The sequence below is a fragment of the Grammomys surdaster genome, unplaced genomic scaffold (assembly GCF_004785775.1).
Source record: "Grammomys surdaster isolate TR1022 unplaced genomic scaffold, NIH_TR_1.0 138, whole genome shotgun sequence".
Classification (NCBI taxonomy): Eukaryota; Metazoa; Chordata; class Mammalia; order Rodentia; family Muridae; genus Grammomys; species Grammomys surdaster.
Window position 1 is genome coordinate 6,608,394 of NW_021604596.1, and position 21,410 is coordinate 6,629,803.

General features: G+C 39.4%; 1 protein-coding gene across 1 annotated transcript; it reads right to left on the reverse strand.

The window, feature by feature from the left end:
• Positions 1-11,113: 11,113 nt before the first annotated feature.
• Positions 11,114-20,331, reverse strand: LOC114617744 (igE-binding protein-like). The gene is given in 6 exon segments (XM_028763370.1): positions 11,114-11,129; positions 15,291-15,449; positions 15,451-15,651; positions 17,119-17,145; positions 18,993-19,198; positions 19,201-20,331. Coding segments are annotated over 6 exon segments (1,740 nt in total).
• Positions 20,332-21,410: the final 1,079 nt, after the last annotated feature.

Sequence of the window (21,410 nt, forward strand, 5' to 3'; positions counted from 1 at the left end):
TCTCTCTCTCTCTCTCTCTCTCTCTCTCTCTCTCTCTCTCTCTCTCTTTCTCATACCTATCTATCTATCTATCTATCTATCTATCTATCTATCTATCTACCTATCTATCTATATTCTTTGGTTGTTCATTTCTTTTAGTTTTCTTAATCATTTTTCCACTTGCTAAATTAAAACATTCAGAAAATAAAAAGCTTAAGAAAGAGCTTATCTCAGCACAATAGTCAATGTACATCTCACCATGTTCAAAAGTCAAGGAAGCACAAGGTAAGCAGCTGATCACAGCATATCCCACTATGTCAGAAGAGAGCAATGACATTCCCCAGTGTCCAGATTGTTCTCTCCACTTCTGAGGGGTGTGGGTTAGTAAATACTGTTGATCTTCCTATGCAGTTGTCATCCTCTTCAGTTCCTTCACTTGTTCCCCTAGCTCTTCTATAGGAGTTCCAGACCTCAGTGTCTAGACTTTTAACAATAATGTTTGTGCCTTCAGCTTTACTGTTAATTTCAACCCCTGGGATTCCACTTGGAAAATTTGACATGGAGAGTGAACTCCATGGCTTATTTGATCTGTGAATATCAACATTTTTCTGATACTGTAGCAGATCATTTTAACCAGATTGAGAATTCTGTTGGTGGGTCAGCTTTGTGTTCAGTTGGTGCTTTAAAGAGATTGTCCCATTAGTTTTCAATCTCCTAACTTTCTACTGAAAAGTCAGCTGAGAATCATATTAAGCACACACTGTGACAAGTCATTTTTCCTGATTTCTGATTTTTCATTTTGTCTCTGTTTTGGAAAGTTTATTATACTGTATCATAGTTTAGATCTCTGAATTATATTATCTTGAGTTGGTACAAATTCTTGGAATTTTAGATTATAGATTTTTTAAGAGTATTAAGTTTTCACTTAGCATATCTTTGAATCATCTTTCATTGCTTACTCTTTTATGGAATGCCCATTACATGAACACTCTTCCATTTAGATGACCCATAAATTGTTTTAACGTCTTCTCTTCATTACCTTTGATGCTTCCCAAATTTGACACTTTTGTGTAACTTGACTGTAAATCATTTGCTTCCTTTCTTTTTTTGCCTGTTCATATCTACAGCTGAGCCCTCTAGTTCATTGCTCAATTCACATATTTTATTCTTCATCTCCAGATATTCAGCTTGTTCCTTTAAACATCACTACCTCTACTTGTATTTTAGTTCTAGTTCTTTGTTTTATATCTTTATTCTAGTTCAACTTTATTCTGTGTCCATATGTTTATTGGGATGGTTGTGAGCCACCATATGGTTGCTGGGAATTGAACTCAGGACTCTGGAAGAACAGTGATTGCTTTTAACCACTGAGCCATCTCTCCATAGCCTCTTTTTTCTATTTTTTTTATTAGTTCTTTGAGAACTTCACACGATAGAATTTTATCATATTCACCCTTCTCTCAAATTCTACCAGATCCACTCTCTTCCCTTACCAACCTAAAGCCATGTCCTCTTTTAACTAAACAGACAAATAAACAGAAAGTGACTATACTTTATACTATAATTTGTACTTCCTATATACTCTTGGGTCTTCAGCCATCTACTAAACATGGCTAATCTACCTTTGTAAGCCAAATCTATTAAGAAGACTTGTTCTTCTTCTCCCAACATGTGTCAACTTGCTGTTTTCTTCTCATGGTTAGATTTTTATCTGGCTTGACCCTGCACAGCTCACATGCAAGCTTTTACAACCTCTGTACCAAAATATAAGAAATTTAAGTAAAAAAGCATAATATACTTTTCAAGGAAATACCATTTTATTCATGATACAGAAAGAAAAATATGTAAACTGTGAAGCATGAGAATACTTAAGCATTTTCAAGAGAATAAATATTGTAAATGCATATAGTTGTGTGTATTTTACATATGTGTACCCATGTGGAAAATTTAGTAAGAAATGAAGTGTAAATAGCAACCATATGAATTCTTAAATATGCTTCCTATCAAAATGATGTCTGACATTTGAACCTTCTACCCTTTTCCATCTATTGTGTTTAATAGATATTTTATCTGCAAAGGAAATTATAGATAGTATGTAGGATTATATCTCCAACATATCTTTCTTCTGCATAGCCTGGTATAACAATTTCTTGCAATTGAATTCTGGACTAGTACGTTTTAAATAGCATATTACATCTCTACAGATTTGATGTTAATAAGTTGACATTCATAGAAACTTTTAGCTTAGTCTCATGTATACACCACGAAGATTAATTAGGAAAACATGTTGAGTATGAAAATCAATAAAATTTCTATTTGTTGGTGCCAATGGAATAGTTTTCAAGCTCTAAAAATAATGTCTTCATAGCACCATTTTCTCCCAGTGGGAAATGATAATGTTCATTAAGGAAAAGACAAGGCAAGCTTCTGGTTAAACATATAGCATATCTATTTTCTATTTGTTAACACTCAGGTAATGTATCTACTCCCCAAACTTTTGTTTAGTTTAACCCTGGCCCTCACTTGCACTGTGCTACCTATTTCATTTCAAATTGAGCAGAATAAATAAGTCAATTGTTTTAGCTTATGCATTTCATAGCCGTTCTTCACTGCCAGTAAACCTCACCGTTTATATTTGCTTGTCAGATAAGGAGCATAAGCAGGAACTAGGAAATATAGCTCTGCTCCTTCTCAGGATCATCTCAGCCATCCTTCACCAACAGTTATATAAGTTAGCTCCTGGTTAAAATAGAAATCTATCTCAAATGTAATACTGCAAATGGTTGGACGAATTGAATTCCTCATGGAAGAAATATAGAATAGTTTTCTACCTTTCAAATGAATTCCAATGGCAATGAAAATAAAGTCATAGTGTGAAATTGGAAGGTGCTATTATATCTTAGGGCAAAGTAGAGGCACATGTGGCTACATGTGAGACAGAAGGCACACTTTGATTCAGTGTGCTGAATATTTATGGCAACTAGATTCAAAAGGTTTCAATAAACTCAGAGTCAGAGAGTGCTCTATTAAATCAGGCAAACACCTTTACAGTGCTTTTAAATTTTATATTGCATCCAGAAATGAAGTAATTGTATTTTTATGTTAATGTTTTTATTAATAGACAAAAGAAAATATAAATTAGAAAATCGTAAAGAAAACATCTGACATCATAACACAGAATTACAAATGCCAGCAAGAATTGTTAACATTTTGGTTTAGGTTAGGCAAATATAGGTAAATAGCAGCATGACTTACATAAACAGAATTTTATAAATATAACACCTGTGCTCCAATTTATGACAAAATTACTAAGGGTGACAATACACATCCTAAGTTTTAATAAATGATTTCAAAGAGAAATGCCACAGGGTTAACTTTTAATGTTTTTAACTTTTATCTGAATATAAAGTACTCCATATCCAATAACTATGGACAGTATCTATAAAATAACCATTAGCTTATCTATGTGTCTTTACCAAATATTGTATGAATATAGTATCATGCACTGAAACTAGCTCTATCTTGGCATCAACAAATAAAATTCTGGAACAATTCTGTATGTAACATAGATGACTACATTTTTAAGAGTAACTTATCTAAAATGGGTCAGAGTCATTTTCTACAAATTTTTAGTGTGTACCAGAGAAGAGGTACATTTATTAATCATAAACAAAAATTGCTTAGCTCTTTTGTGTAAGTTATAGGAACTTGAATCTTGTTACCCTTTGTTCTTAAAACCCATATTTATATAGTTCAACCTGATGATGGCAAATAATTGCACAGATTTGAATTTTCTATTAGTGAAATACAGATAAAAAAGAGAAAAAATAAATTATCAATATATACAGAATACAGAATATAGGTTTATAATTTTAATATTTTTAATATCAAATATTTCTTGTTAATTTTTGTTTTATATACTTGGTAGTTACTAATTACATGAACAACTTAATACAAATGAAAAATACACTTAATATTGTATGTGAATTATTCCATAGTTTTAGAGGCTATTGTTAGGCTGACTTCGTTTTTTGGTTGATTTAGACAGGAATAAGACCTTAGTGCGGAACTGTTCATATTCTGAATACTTTTGAGATATTTTGACAGAATCAGACTTGAAGATCCAGCCCTGAAAATTATAGTCTTAAGCCCATGGACCTTGGGACACAGCACTAGGTGCTAGAGTTCACGATATTTACATGAGAATGGAATGGTATGGAATGGAATGGAATGGAATGGAATGGAATGGAGTGGAATGGAGTGGGGTGGAGTGGAGTGGAATGGGGTGGGGTGGGGTGGGGTGGGGTGGGGTGGAACGGAATAGAACGGAACGGAACAGAACAGAATAGAAGGATAGAATAGAATAGAATAGAATAGAATAGAATAGAATAGAATAGAATAGAATAGAATAGAAACTTTGTAGTTTCAAGTGACTTGAATTTCTTCTCTCTGGACTAAATTTTGATCATCATTTATCATTTCTGCCTTCTTTATTTTCAGGAACACCTTCCACAGCTTCTTCACCTGCTATTTGCCAAAAGCCAGTATTACCTATAGGACATTGCTCCTGTCTCTATTTCTGTTTGGCTTTTGCCTCCACTCCTCCTGCTGCCTCTCCATGACTGCACCTTATGCTGCTGCTCCTTTTCATGGCAACATTCTATTCAAGGTGCACACCATGGAAGAAAACACCATTCAGAAATTCAGGAGAATCCAATTAAACCTAAACTTATATCATCACTATGAATCAACAGAAAAGGTATCCCTAAGATGGCTGAAAAACTGAGTTTAACAGTTAAGAGGGGACATGGCATAGCAAAATATATTAGTGAAAGTTCCCTAGAGAAATTGAACTGATTGTGTGTGTGTGTGTGTGTGTGTGTGTGTGTATGAATGTACATTTTTGTATTAGTAGAATGTCTTGCAGGCTATGATCCCATTAGTCCAAGAATGTTTGTCTCTTCACAGAAATCCCAGGAATAGATTTTCAGTCCACAAAGCTGAATTTCTCAGATGGTCTTCATAGAAATCGCAAAGAGGTAGGCTCCAACCTCACTGAATGAATGGCTCAGCAGCAGGATGAGAGGCAATTAAGCAAAAACCAAAAGCTTCTTTCAGCTGCCACTGAAGTTGTAGTCTAAATTAAAGATAGATCTTCCCTCCTTTAATAATTCAATGACAATAACTCCCTTTTGTGTGTACTTGTCCACATAGGTTTTTAGGTAATTCATTATGTAGTCAACAACAAAACATAGCCTTCACAAAAGGTATACAAGTGAATATTTTAATCTGTGCCAATCATAGCACAGCTTCTACATCTATCAATCAGTTTACACATCAGGAAAAATCAAAGAACTTTGAATAACAGACAATCTCAGTTATGCACTAGATAAATCATGGGCTTTCCCTTGAGTCACTGAGAGAATTTTCCTTTTCAATTGAATGGGAAGGACTTCAGGGTGATCAGTTATAAACGCTTCACGAACACATCTATTCCAGTGTTTTATTTCCAGGATTGATATATGTGTGGATTGGTCTTTCCCGGAGTAAGGCCTGCATGGATTGAATTAAGGCTTCAGTTGTAGGATTACTAGTGGTAGTAATGAAATATTATTCAGAATCATACTAGGGGACTTAAAAGAACCTGGATATGTTGGAGGCCTTGGAATTAGTTTTTAAGGGGATGCTTAGTTGATAATTCCTCATTTAACATACAGGAATAGAAAGGATTCTGGAAACTTCTATGTGGACAAGTGAGAGTCCTGTTTGCAATGCTTTAATTCTGAAGGACAAAGGTATCAAGGATAATATACATCAAAGAACTAGCATGAAATCCACCTTCTTAAATGTCATTATTTGTGTTTTATTCTTAAACTGCTGAAGTGTCTTTAATCTCCTATTAAATGATCCAAGGATCCAGAGTCCATTTAATCTATCTCACATATTTTCTTCTAAATGAACTATATGATTTCACTTATTTATGAGGAAGGAGCTAAAATTGTCTTTACTGAGGTAGAAAGAGGATAGTGAAAAAGAGAACCACCAGAAACAACAGAAAACTAGTAAAATAGTAGTATTTGAAATTAGGCAGTGCAGCTTCAGAGACACCCATCATTTGTTTTGTCAGATGATGCTTTCCACAAAAGAAATGAAAAATATATCCAGTATCAGATATGTATTCAAGATACTCATGCATGTGTTAATAAATCTATTATAAACTGCTATATTTAATATCCAACTTATAGTATCTCAAAACAGAAATATGTGAAGGTTAGTGCTTTTGAAAAAGTCACTAAATAAAATGAGATCATAAGACTGTTTAGTAAGTAAGATACACAGATGTGCATACAGAAAAAGAAACTCCCAGGAGAAGAAACAACAAAAAAATATCTACAAATGAAGAAAGAACTCAGAAGATAGCAAATCTAGCAACATTGTCATCTAGGATTGCTAGTGTTAAGAACTATGAGAATTAAATTTGTTTTGTTTGCCATGCTAGAAAATTATTAAAACGGAATCCACTGATTTTGTGTGTGTAGAGCAGAAGGCAGCATTGAGACTTGATCTCACTGCATAGCACTGTCAGTCCTGTAATTCACTATGTAGACCAGGATTGCCTCTAAACTCACAGAGATCCACATGTTTTTGCCTTCGGAACGTGGGATTAAAGGCATATATTACCATACCTAGCTGTGTGTACTAACTTTATGAAATAATATAAACACATATCTATTAATTTATGAAAGGTATATCCGTAACTACAGCATTTTAAATTTTATTAAGTCTTCTTACTAAATAAAAGCTTGGTTTTTACTAAGATTGAGGACTTGGAAGACTGTATGAATAAAAGCATCTTTGTATAAACTGAGAAACCAGAGTAATCAAATGTTAAACTGTAAAGAATACAAGTTCTTCTAATTTACCATAAACATAATAGTCAATAAATTATACTTTGTACAGTAAAATGACTCATTTTTTATCAGATATTTTATTTATTTACATTTCTAATGTTGTCCCCTTTCTAGTTTTCCCTATCGCATCTCCCCTTCCGTGCTTCTATGAGGGTGCTCCCACCCACCTCCATTCTCACCTCACCACCCTGGCATTCCTCTATACTGGAGCATCGAGCCTTCCACAGGACCAAGTGCCTCTCCTCCCACTGATGACAGATAAGGCCATCCTCTGCTACATATGCAGCTGGCACCATGCAAACCCCTTGAGCTACTTCAGTCCTTTCCCTAACTCCTCCATCTGAGTCCCAGTGCTCAGTCCAATGGTTGACTGCCAGCATCCGTATCTGTATTTGTCATGTCCTGGCATATCTTGTCTGGAGACAACTATATCATGCTCCTGTCAGCAAGCACTTCTTGGCATCTACAATAGTGAATGGGTTTGGTTTCTGTATGTGGAATGGATCCCCAGGTGGGGCAGTCTCTGGATGGCCTGTCCTTCAGTCTGTGCTCCACACTTTGTCCCCATATTTCCTTTAGACGGGAGCCATTCTAGGTTAAAAATATGGAGAGGAGTGGGTGGCCCCATCTCCCAACTGGGGGCCTTGCCTAACCTCTGGATATGGTCTCTACAGGTTCTCCCTCCCCTTTGTAGGGCATTTCAGCTAATCTCATTCCCTTTGCATTCTGAGAGCCTCTTGCTTTCCTGGTTTCTGGGACTTTCTAGTGGCTACCCCCAGTTCCCTACCCCCCATTGCTATACAACTCTGTTAAATTTCCTGGCCCTCTGTCTAACATCTCCATCTCTTCCCATACCCGATCCTACCTCCCTTTCCCCACCCCCTCCTTTCTTTCTCCCAAGTCCCTCCCACCCTCTAATTCCTGTGAGTATTTTGTTCATCCTTCTAAGAGGGACTGAAACATCCACACTTTGTTATTCCTTCTTCTTGAGCTTCATATGTTCTGTGATATGTATAACGTGTGTTCCGAGATTTTTGCCTAATATCCACTTATCAGGGAGTACCTATCATGTGTGTTCTTCTATGTCTGGGTTACCTCATTCAGGATGATATTTTCTAGTCCCATCCATTTGCCTGCAAATTTCATGAAGTCATTGTTTTTAAGAGCTGAGTAGTACTCCATTGTGTAAATGCGCCACATTTTCTGGATCCATTCCTCTGCTGAAGGATATCTGGGTTCTTTCCAGTTTCTGGCAATAGTAATAAATAAGGCTGCTTTGAACAGAGTGGAACATGTGTCCTTGTTATATGTTGGAGCATCTTTTGGGTAAATCCCCAGGAATGGTATAGCTGGGTCCTCAGGTAATACTATGTCCAATTTTCTGAGGAACCGCCAGATTGATTTCCAGTTTGTACCAGTTTGCAGCCCCACCAACAATGGAAGAGTGTTCCTCTTTCTCCACATCCTCACCAGCATCTGCTGTCACCTGAATTTTTGATCTTATCCATTCTAACTGATGTGAGGTAGAATCCCAGGCTTGTTTTGATTTGCATTTCCCTGATGACCAAGGATGTTGAAAATTTCTTTAAGTGTTTCTCAGCCATTCGTTAATTCTGAGTTGAGAATTCTTTGTTTAGATCTGCACCCCATTTTTAATAGGGTTATTTGTTTCTCTGGAGTCTAACTTCTTGTATTCTTTGTATATATTGGATATTAGCCCTATATAGGATGTAGGATTGGTGAAGATCTCTTCCCAATCTGTGGGTTGCCATATTGTCCTATTGAGTGTCCTTTGCCCACACCTTACCAGAACTCCTCACTATCTGGGGCCTCAAGTCTATTTAGGGTTAGATCCATCTTCTCTGACTGAGCCCAGACCTGGCAGTCCTCTACTGTATATGTGTTGCAAGCCTCATATCATCTGCTGTTCACTACCTGGTTGGTGGCTCAGTGTCTGAGTGATCTTGGGGGTCCAGGTTAGTTGAGACTCATGTTCTTCCTATAGGAAAGCCTTCCTCCTCAGCTTCTTCCAGCTTTTCCCTAATTCAACCACAGGGGTCACCAGCTTCTTTCAGTTTATTCGGTTTAAATATCTGCAACTGACTTTTTCAGCTGTTTGTTAGGTCTTTCAGAGGGCAGTCATGGTAGGCCCCTGTTTGTAAGCACTTCATAGCATCAGTAATAGTGTCAGGCCTTGGGGCCTCCCCATGATCTGGATCCCAATTAGGCCCTCCTTTTCTCAGGCATTTCTCCATTTTTGTCCCTGCAGTTCTTTTAGACAGGAACAATTATGGGTCAGAGTTTTTGACTGTGAGATGGCAACCCCATTCCTCCATTTGATACCCTATCTTTCTACAGGAGATGGACACTATAAGTTCCCTCTCCCCTCTGTAGGGCATTTTGTCTAAAGTCTTTGTCTTTGAGTTCTGATATGCTCTCACTTCCTAGATATCTGGAGAATTCTAGAGGGCTTTTAGTGGGGTTTTGTTGTTTGTTCATTTGTCTTACATGGTTTGTGGGTTTAGTTTGTATTTGTTTTGTATTTTGTTTTTGTTTTTTCTTTTTTCTTTTTTTGTCTGTGCTGGCGTAATGACTAGTCCAGTCACATGTTGAGTTAGTGATTCCTGAGACACTCTTAATCATTGACTTTTTTTCAGTAATTATTAAACTATGGTGTCTCCAATTTAATCAGTACATTCATAATGCTGTGATATTGTGGAGTGGCATAAATCAGGAACTGGGTCTCAATAGAGGAAAAATATCTCTCTGGCAATCTTTACATCTTGCTCTGGCCCATCTGTACTCACGTTCTGTTTTTACTTGTACCAGGATTTCCAATTCTCTGCTTTGCTATAGTTTGTCCCCAATCATGAATGGACATTTGTGAAACCATGATAAAATAAATAAGCCTTTTAGTCTCCTAAGTTGTTTATATCCAGTGTTTGATCCCAAGCAATGATAAAGACTGATTGAGGACAACTTGTTCAGAGCTATTATCTTCATACATAAACTTAAAGTTTAAAACCAATAGATAAGACACCTTTATATTACAACTTGAAAAATGACAATGACTATCTTATCAAAAATTTGGAATTGAAATTAATTATTTTTGGTTAGAAACATATGAAAAGGCTATAAACAGGAGCCAATTTAAGTAAATTTGTATCATAATAAATCTATAGGGACTTCTAGATATTTGTAATTGGTTCTGTTTTATTGAATAGCAGAGATCAAACCCAGGATATTGGAGATACTAAACAGTATATATTTGAATGATTTAGGTGCTTGTTATTGGCATCTATATTCACTTAAATGTCAAACATTTGTATAAATGAGACTTTTTCGCACTCTGGATTATCACATTGTTCTTAATAGAAATCTAGAGCACTTCAAAAAACAATTCACATGTGGAAATAAGAGAGCAATTGCATAGACTTCTTTGCAAGGTATATAGTGTATCTGCCAAAATTTTTCAGAGATAGTGAGTCATTGTTTCTTTAAACATTATTTTGTATTCAGTAAGCAAATAGTCTCATTGTGAGGTGATTATATAGAACATATAAAATAACTTCAAACTAGAGACATAACTGTATTCTTTGGAATGTTGACTCAAATTTTAGCTATAGAGATTCATTTCCAATTTTGAATTGTTTCACATTTTTTAACTTATCATACCATAAGGATGCTCAAAAATAGCATAGGCCGTTGAACTTCTAGATCTAAAATTATTTGTCATTAAGAGTATGACATTGTTTATGGTATAAAATGTAAGACTGACACATGAGAATAAATGTGCAATATTTAACATGTCTTAGAATAAGTCATTTCCCTTAACATGGTTTCCTCTAGCTGTGTATTTTTCCTTGGAATAATTTAGGTTCATTCCTCACTATGGCTAAAAAAATTCTACTGTGTATATATACTATAAATTCTTCTAACATAAATAGTTAAAATCATATATGGAGATATGACATAACAGTAGAAGAGAAATTGCTTAGATGAAGGGTAAGATAAAGAAGAATATTTACTATGGAATGGGGAAATATGCTTGAATATATTACATACTTTCATGAAAATGGCTTTATGAAAACATAGTTTAATAATTAAATGAACATAGCATATGGTAGGGATTTTTAAGATGGTCAACCAATACAGTGTATGTTATAGATGTAGAGTCATTCCACCATATAAGGTATCAAAGTCCATAATCCAAAGAGATATTTTCAACTGTGCACAGTCCTACAACATAAACAAAATTAGTTAAAAGTTATATAAAACTAAAACTTTATCTTACACTGGTGCTGTAAAGTTTAGAGAAGAGAAAGACATCTGGGGCTCAATGGACTATGTAGCACTCTTTGAATTATGTATATTCTAAGAATATAACCAGAAACCCTTATCTTTGCACACATACACTCACACACATACACACACTCACACATGCACATACACACATACATATATACACACACAAACATACACATATAAGCACACATTTACACATACACATTTACACACATACACACTCAAAGATGCATATGTACCCACATATAAACATACACATAAACATGTGCATATATTCACACATATATGCACAAGACATACACATGCAGTTCCACACATACACATATGTGTGCGTGCATGCACGTGCATGCTCACACACACACACACACACACTCACACACACACACACACACACACACACACACACACACCTGTTCCTGAACAAGGCACTTAGCAACTGTGTGATGACATTGGACTACCCTTTGCACAAGATTATGTATATGCCTGTCTTAAATAATGGGAATAAGTTACTCCTCTTATCAATTCTTTGGTAACAATCCATTTCCACTTAAGCATACCATAGAGGACACCTAGGAGCTACAGGCAAGGGACCAGTTAACCTAGAGGTTTTGAGTAACGTGCCCTATGAAAATTGCAACTTTAGAAGGTTTTAGAGAAAATTCCTCATTTGCTCTCTTACTTAGATGGATAATTGAGTGTGCATATGATTAAACTCAGGATGGGAAGAGCATACTCACATATAAGTCATCATGTAATTTTTGTGTCAATCAAAAATACAAACACTCAAATTACGCCCTTTGCATCAGACTACAGCTTTTCTTAGATTCCATGAATGAAACTCAGGGCCTTTGTGTGCCTTTATTCATGTAACCTGCTATAAAACTTCATGATACATTTTTTAACTCTACTGTAACTCTGTTAGATGTGTAAAATTTTCCAGCTACAATGCAATCTGTTGGAACCTTCATTTCAATTCCTTGAAAAACATGTCCTAAACCTGTAGAGAAGTATCCCAGATTCCAACAGTGTAAACAACGTCATTAGCACAAGCTCTTGTCCACGGTACTGAAATGCAGTTTAGTTTCACCTAAACCCACTAAATCTGATTTCAATATTAGTCTTCAGTCTTTAGTGTTCAGAAAAAATTATATACATACTTTTTTATTCTGAAATCTGTGCTTCAAAATATATTAAATATATTTATATATATTGATATATTACACTATTTTTATTGATAGCAATATATATTTATGTGTATTACCACGATACATGCATATATATTTCATACTGTATAAATCAAATATATAATATATACATAAATAAATAAATAAATTTATTTAATAATTAAATATATATTTGCATACATATATTTATCTATATATAACATAATATATATATTCTGAAAAACATATACATATATCATGATGATATACATACCAATATTGGAAATAAAATATGTTCATCATCAAGTAAAAGACCCTAGAAATCTTGAAAGTTTTTTTGAAAAGAAAAAATAGAGTAGAGTAAAGAAACATTAAATATAATTCTATGAAATCTCCTGGTTGGGAACAACAAGGGCCAGAGACAAAGGGGAAATAGGTGCCAACTGTTCTCAATCAAATGTATAGTTCTTGTTCCTTGGGACTTGCACTCCATGTCTTCTTCTCATTTCATAGATTCAAAGCACATACATGGGTATTCCTCTTTCTATTATGAATTATATGGTTTTCTATGGCTGAACCATTGAACAATAACACCAATAGTTGCTTTATTATTTATGAATTATTAATTATTCTGTTTTAACAGATAATTCCCGTTAAATGAAATATACCATGTTGTCCCGCGCAACCTCCCGCCAGCAGGAAAGACATGGCACACTCAGGATCCTTCTGCAGTATAAGCTTTAATGCATCTTGAGAGGGAGAGCATAAGCTTCACAAATGAGGAGGGACCCCAAGGGCCTAAAACCCTTCCCTTATATAGAGAGCAAAGCCCGCCTGGGACGTGGCAGTCTCTGATGGGCTCCTGTTGCCTCAGGCCACATGACATGTTCCAACGGTCGGATTAATCAAGGCGGGAAAACCTTCCAGCTTATGCGCACAGACTTGTTAATGGCGATAATGTGATAAGGATAGCTTCCCACATCTGCCCCCTTTTTATTTAAAAGAGACCCTAAGAAGAGGCCATAGAGTAGTGAGAGAGTTCAGGCCGGGCAGACACAAACCAATCAAAAGGAGAGAGGTCTAGATTTTCTCCTCCTCAATAAGTGAGGCAGGCCCGTGTCTCTACACTCACTTCGGGGTGCAATGGGAACTCCAGCCCTCCCGAGCTTAACGAGTGTGAGAACAACCATATCACAGTCCTCAAGGTGCAATGGGAACCCGAGCCCTTCTTGAGTCTGGATTTGGTTCCTGGGACAGATAGACAGAAAGAATTAGGGAAGCCAAAATGCCCAACTCTTGTGCAATGGAGAAAAACTCCCAGAGGTGCCAGGGCCATTTGGCAGGGGGAGGAGATGGTATTACAGATTATGGCCTTGTCTTAACAGGTCTTTGGGGCAGTTGTTAATCATGGCTATCCAGAATTCCATTGAGTTCCCTTAGTCCAGTGCTACAAGTGCCTGGACAATCACCACCTTATCCTATTGTCGCTGTGACCTGAGCTTGCAAAGGAGCTGCAACACGAGCGCCAGCCCACAGCAGAGCAAGGCTCCGAAAAGACCCACCCCCACCCATTCTTTAAAATAAGAAAATATTGAAGAGATCCAGGTAGACAGTCCTTCGGTCAGGGACAAATCAAGTCTGGTAGAATTCACTTCTATAATTGCAAAGCGTAACTTCCGAAGTGTCTCTTCAAACTCTACAGTCCAATTCTGTAATAAAAACTGAGATAAAGTTTTAGAAAAATTTGCTGCTCTAGTATAATTTTCATATTGAATAGAGGTAACACAAAGTCTCGCCATTTTTTGTTCGCAGCCCAATTGGGATAATTGCCACAACATGTCAATCTGTTCCTGAACGAGGTCAACGCATTGATTCACTAGCATTAATCCTCCCAGGATTTGTGAGTTGGCAGAGACCTGTTCATCTAGTGCTGATGTGACCGAGGCAGACAGATGATTAATAGTGTCTACTGTCTGTACTGAAGAGGAAAGGGCCAAAGCAGAGGTGGTAACCGTGCCAGCCACAGCTGTTGTGGCAATGATGGCAACTATAATGGCAGAGATACCAAAATCTCTCTTCACTCTAAAACTGCTTAAACTATTAGGCACCTCAACCAGCATGGATACAAATCTAGGTAGCCAAATTACCAAAGCAAAAGGAAAGGCAGTAGCATTCCAACAAAGTCTATAAAAACAAATTTTAGGAATACATTGTAGGGTATCTTTCCAAATAGTACTATCATTACTAACAAGCCAGATAAAAAGGGGGCCAAACACATACTGGTGTGGGTTTAAAGGCCAACTCCCTAAAAGGAGAATAGGAAACGACTGAGGTCGTCCAGGAAACACTTCTTGACCCTGCCCGTCCTTTCCAATCGTATTTTAACTGTCCTTTGGCAGCCTTGCCTCCATTAATCATAACCATGGAAGATAAATCTGTGCAGCTTCTGTTAATGCCACAAAGAAGCCATTGATCAAAGGGATTAGCAACCATGCTGCGGACTGGTTATAAATTTGGATACACTGACTGGTTTTATTAGGGGAGGGAATGATCGTAAAACATAGGCTCCCCTTCAAAACATAACTATTGTTAGTTTCCACTGAATGACTTTGGTCATCAAACGGGATAAAAGCAAGCCCCAGCGTCTTATTGGTCACAAAAAAGCGTGGAAACACCTGAGCATTATGCATCACTGGCTTAGGAATAGGGAATGTATTCATTATGGCCCATCTCTGAACCCCCAAAATACTAGGAACCCAGAGATGGAGGATCCACAGCACCACTGGGCTGTTGGTCGCTGGCAGCATCTTGGTCTGGTTCTCCGACCTTCCTTGTTAATCTCTCTGGGATCCAAAATGGGCTTTCTTCATTCTGTGGGAAAACACAAACAGCTCCCCTGGATCTTATTAAAATAGGATCCGGTCCTCTCCACGTGTTAGACAACACATCCTTCCATTTAACTAATTCCTTTGGTTGGTCAGGCTCAGAGCAGTGTCTTTCTGCAGCTGTATATCCCTTGTCATCCAGATTCAGAAAATTAAGGGTAAAGAGGGCCATAGAAACGGCTACCCTAGGGATGGGGGGGGAGGAGTTCTTTCAAACTCTCCTTCTGTTTAAGTAGATAAGACTTTAAAGTCCTGTGAGCACGTTCAACAATTCCTTGGCCCCGTGGGTTATAAGGGAGGCCCATGAGATGAGTAACGTTCATCTGTCGGCAAAATTGTTGAAACTTTGCAGAGGTATAAGCAGGACCATTGTCAGTTTTTAGGAGCTTAGGGCGGCCCCATGCAGCCCATGACTCTAGGCAGTGTTGGATGACATGAGAGGCCTTCTCACCTGTCAAAGGCGTAGCAACCATTATGCCAGAGCAGGTATCAATGGAGACATGAACATATTGGAATTTTCCAAAGGAAGGGACATGAGTCACATCCATTTGCCAGACCTGTAAAGGCCACACGCCCTGAGGGTTCACCCCCATGTTAGGGGTAGGAAGAAATTCACAGCAATTATGACATTGAGTAACAATATCTCTGGCTTCCTTTCTGGTGATAAGAAAACGACGGCGTAATGTCTCTGCCGTCACGTGGAAAGTGTGATGAAAATCTTTAGCCAAATCTAAAGGGGAAGACAGGGCCACGGCCGTAAGTCTAGTGGCTCTATCTGCCGAAGTATTGCCCTTGCTTATGGGGCCAGGAAGTCCAGAATGGGCCCGCATATGAGTAAAATATACAGGGGGTTTTCTATTCAGAAGGGCATACTGAATACTTAAAAAAACCTTTTGAATAGGACTGGCGGGCCTGATAATACCAGCTGTTTCTAGAAGATTTACTGCATTTATCACATAAGCAGAATCAGACACTACATTAAGGGGCCCTGGAAATTCTCTAAGCACTTCTAATACTATTAAGCATTCTATCATCTGAGGCGAGGTTACATCAAAACGTTTAGAAACCACCTTATCACCTACTACATATGCTCCAGTACCACTGGATGAACCATCAGTGTAAACTACCGTTCCTTCTTTAACAGGCTTTGTAGAGGTGATTTTTGGGAAAATTATACTTTGTCTTGAAGCAAATTGGAGGATTGGGTGTCTAGGGTAATGGTTATCAATCTTACCCGAAAATGTGGATATTAAAATTGTCCAATCATCCGAGGCAGCAGCTAAGACCTGTACCTGGGCGGCCATATAAGGCACCAGGAGGGTGGCCGGCTCATTTCCAAAATGCATAATGGCTGATTTAATACCACGGAGGGCCAGCTGAGCGACCGCAGAGGGGTACCACTCTATAACCTTGTTGGGAGAGGCATTTGGATGGATCCATAGGAGGGGGCCATTCTGCCACAACACAGCTGTTGGAAGGCCAGCCGTTCTCAGAACACACAAAACAAGAGGTAAGGAAGGGTCAATGCGTTGTAATTGAGCATCTTGTAAGGCAACCTCAACTGTCGCCAACGCTTGACGAGCAGGGGTGTAAGACTTCTGGGTGAAGAAATGTGAGAATCGCCCTCTAAAATTTCAAACAAGGGTTTTAGCTCTGTCGTGGGAATCTTTAGAAAAGGCCGAAGCCAATTTATGTCTCCCAGTAACTTCTGGAAATCATTGAGTGTGTGAAGATGGTCATAGTGAATTTCAACCTTCTGGGGACGTATATAGGTGGGAGAGATGACTGTCCCCAAGAACTTGCCGGTATCCGAGAGCTGCACTTTCTCAGTGGCGATTTTAAGACCCCACTGTTCTAGAGTTTGGGATAAGTAGGGATAGGCCCTCTGTAAAACTTGTAAGTCTTTATGTGCTTATAAAATATCATCCATATAATGGAGGATAAAAATAGTAGGGAATTGTGTCTTCAATGGCTCTAAAGCAGCCTGTACAAAGGCCTGACATATAGTAGGGCTATTGGCCATCCCTTGAGGTAAAACCTTCCATTGGAACCTCTTATCTGGTTCGGCATGGTTAATAGAAGGAAGGGTAAAGGCAAACCTAGGTCTATCCTGAACACATAGAGGAATGGAAAAAAAACAATCTCTGATATCAATAATGAGCAGGCTCCATTCTTTTGGGAGGGCTGAGAGTACCAGGGGTCCCCTCTGGACGGGCCCCAACAAATGCATCTGGTTATTAATGGCCCTTAAGTCATGGAGTAAACGCCAGCCTCCGGACTTCTTCTTAATAACAAAGACAGGTGTATTCCAGGGCGAGGTGGAGGGCTCAAGATGTCCTAGTCTCATTTGTTCTTCCATCAATTTTGTAATGGCAAGTAATTTCTCAGAGGAGAAGGGCCATTGAGGAACCCACACAGGGACCTCTGTTTTCCACGGTATGGGTAAGAATCCCTCAACGGCCCCTAGAAAAAACTCAGTCCTTTTCTGTCTGACTTTTGGGTAGTACTTACAGGTTCAATCCTTCCTTGTTCTGATTTTCCCAGTCCTTTTCCTTTATAACCCATTATTTTCATCATGCCTCATGCTTGTGGGGAGTAAGACCCGAGGATAGGAGTTTCCTCTAAATGTTCAGAATTTTCATTTGAGAGGGTAAAGCCCATGTCTTGCAAAACATCTCTCCCCCATAGATTAACGGGGAGAGGAAGCACATAAGGGATAAATTGTCCTCGTTTCCTGTCAGGAGCGGACCATCGAAGAATGGTAGAGCTAATATTAGGGCTGGATTGATATCCCAAGCCTTGTAAAGAATGAGAGGACTCAGTGATAGGCCAAGCCTTAGGCCACCATAGTGTGGAAATGATGCTCTTGTCTGCTCCTGTGTCTAGAATTCCTTCAAAAATTTTCCCTTGAATTGTCAAATGTAATTTAGGTCTGTCTCTTAATGAAATCATAAGATAAGCAGAATCAGTTCCGGAGGATCCCAGACATTTAGTATCTATTCCTGGGTTTTCTTCTATCCCTGGGAGTAGCAATAATTGAGCGATTCGATCTCCTTTTGAAATAGAAAAAACTCCCTTAGGGCTAGAGGAAAGGACTTGAAGGTCTCTAGAATGTTGGGTATCTACAATGTCTGGGAGGACTATCAAACCCTGGAGGGCAAGTGACGCTCAGCCTAAAATGAGGCCCACAGTCCGCGGGGCCAAGACTACAGGTTCTACCGGGACCCGTTGAACTCCTAGGTGGGGTGTCAATAAAAAGTCGGTGGAGGCGCGGAGGTCCATACATACGGTGGGGTTGCCCTTGGGCATCTGCCGACTCTCCTCTTCTTCCTCCTGGCCCTCCTGGCTCTTGTTCCATTGGATCCCATATCTTTGTGGGCCCTGGGACCTCCTGGCTCTTGTTCCATTGGATCCCATATCTTTGTGGGCCCTGGGACCGAGGGCCTGCCATTCCATTTTTTTGGTCATCTAAAGGAGGGAGAAGCTGGCCCTCCATGTCTCTAATGGAACTGCATGAACTGGCCTTATGGTATCCTTTACCACATCTGTCGCAGAGCGAGGGAACACCTGGTTTCCTGTTAGCCGTGGGGCAATCTCTCTTAAAATGACCGGGCTTGCCACACCCATAACAGACCTTAGGATTAGTTTTATCAGCTGGGCGTCTCTGTGACTGGAGAATGGCTGCCACCAATCCGGCGTTAGTAAGGGGTCCACTGAGCTCGCGAAAAACCCGCAGCCAGTCTTGTAACCCCTTATGTTTTCGTGGGGCAATGGCCGCATGACATTCTTGTGTGGCTTGTTCAAAGATTAATTGTTGAATCAGAGGCTCCATCGGACTAGTATCTCCAAAAATAAGCCCCACAGCCTCTGTCATTCTAGCCACATAGTCTGAGAAAGATTCTTGAGGCCCCTGAACTATCCTGGTAAGTTGTGTGTTGGCCTCTCCTTTCTTGGAGAGTGCCTTCCATGCCTAATGGCTGTAGCTGCAACCTGAGCGTAGGCTCCCCAGTAGTAACGGGTTTGGTCTGCAGCGTAGGCTCCCTGGCCTGTCAACAAGTCCATTCTCCATTCCCTCTGTTCAGGAGTGAGAGCGACAGCATTGGCGCGAGCCTGTATTTGTGCGGCTTCGTACCATAACGCCTTCCATTCCATGTATTGACCCATGCTGGGAAGGGCTGCTTGAACAATCACTTGCCAATCTGCGGGAGTTAAGGCATTGCTGGCAAGTCTATCTAATTGTACCAAAGTAAAATTGGCGTTGGGTCCATATTTGTGAACTGATTCGGCCAATTCTTTTAGTTGAGTAAAGTCTACAGGCGCGTACACTCGCCCTCCATTTTCTGTTTCAAAAACAGGGAAAGCTGTCCTGAGCTTCTTCCTGACTTTCTCTGAGAGCAGGGAATATCCCGAGTGAGGAGCGTATTGGGGAGGAGGAATTGAGGGGGCCGAGGGAACCGTTTTCTTCCTCAGAGGCTTTCTGATTCTGTGCTCATCAGGATGGTATCTCTCCGCCTCGTACTCTGCTGCTTCCTCATCTAACTCTGCCTCCTCTGTAGAATCTAATGACTCCTCACCGGAGTCCCCAGAGGAACTCTCTGCACTGTCGATAGTCAGTGCCTCTAGGTTGGGGTAAAGCGAGCTTTTCCCGTTAGGGGGTATCTCTCCTTTATTAGGAGGGTTCTTTTCTTCAGCTGAAGGGTGTTCCTTTTCCTTTTGTTTCGGTACCTTTTTCCTACGTGTGCCCATCCTCTCACTACGTTCAGTTTCTGACATGCTGTCCTGAATATCCTCAAGGGTAGCCCGTCCACTCTCAACTACCGCCCTACAATTTTCATCTTGTATACAGTTCTTAATGAGTTTCCAAATAGCAAGGGTCCCCTGTCTAAGTTCTTTGTTGTCGCAGTGGCCCTCTAGGTCTTTCCCCAGTTTGTTCCAGGAGGCAAGGGTCAGAGAGCCTGACACGGCATACCAGGGAGCGACCCTATCCACCTCTTTCACAAAATTCTTTAACGTCCTTTGTCCAAGTTTGATATCCCACTGTCTGAGTACGGCCTCAAGAGTGGTGATTACTGACTGTGATGACCCCATGGGGGACGCAGCTTATCTACGTCTAACTTAGAACCGCCGTTACAAAATGAAAGTACAGCGGCCCGAACCTGCGGCTTATCTACTTCCGACTGATGGCCGAGAATAAAACACTCTATATTTTAAGGACAAAGAAAGCGGTGCTGGTTATCTACCTCAGACTTAATCTGCTAAGAGGCAATGTCCACTGTAAAAACAAAGAGTCAGAAGAAGCGAAACCAAAACTACAAAAATGACGGCAAGGCACAACCCGAAAGATTCAGGGACAGACATACCTCTCTGAACTTACCTCCTGCAGTTCTGAATCCTCCTCTGTCAAGGGGTCCTCCAAGGTGCTGACGATGGTGAGGTCTATTATCCCAGGTTTTCGGCACCAGATGTCCCGCGCAACCTCCCGCAGGAAAGACGCGGCACACTCAGGATCCTTCTGCAGTATAAGCTTTAATGCATCTTGAGAGGGAGAGCATAAGCTTCACAAACGAGGAGGGACCCCAAGGGCCTAAAACCCTTCCCTTATATAGAGAGCTAAGCCTGCCTGGGACGTGGCAGTCTCTGATGGGCTCCTGTTGCCTCAGGCCACATGACGTGTTCCAACGGTTGGATTAATCAAGGCGGCAAAACCTTCCAGGGTATGTGCACAGACTTGTTAATGGCGATGATGTGATAAGGATAGCTTCCCACACCATGTAATACTTTTCTATCTTCAAATATAAAATGAAAGCCAATCTATTTGAAATAATTCTAGACATAAATAAAAGAAAATATCAGACATCAACTGCTCTTAGAAAAACAATCATGAAAATATTAGGTGACACTTGAAAATAATGTTTTAATAAGATGTTGCTTAATTATAGGGGGGAATTCATTAGATGTCAGAAATAACAAAAGCACAAGTTCCCACTGGTATCAAGAATGCCCATGATGGATTTTCTTGTATTTGCTTTTTAAGAATCTGCCAATCACTGTTAGCACAGGAGCTTAACTTCAACCAGCTCTTTGGCTATGCTACAGAAGCTCAGTCTAAGTGAACAGATTCTGGAAGCACAGTAGAAATGGCTATGATAAAAAACGACAAGGGTAGA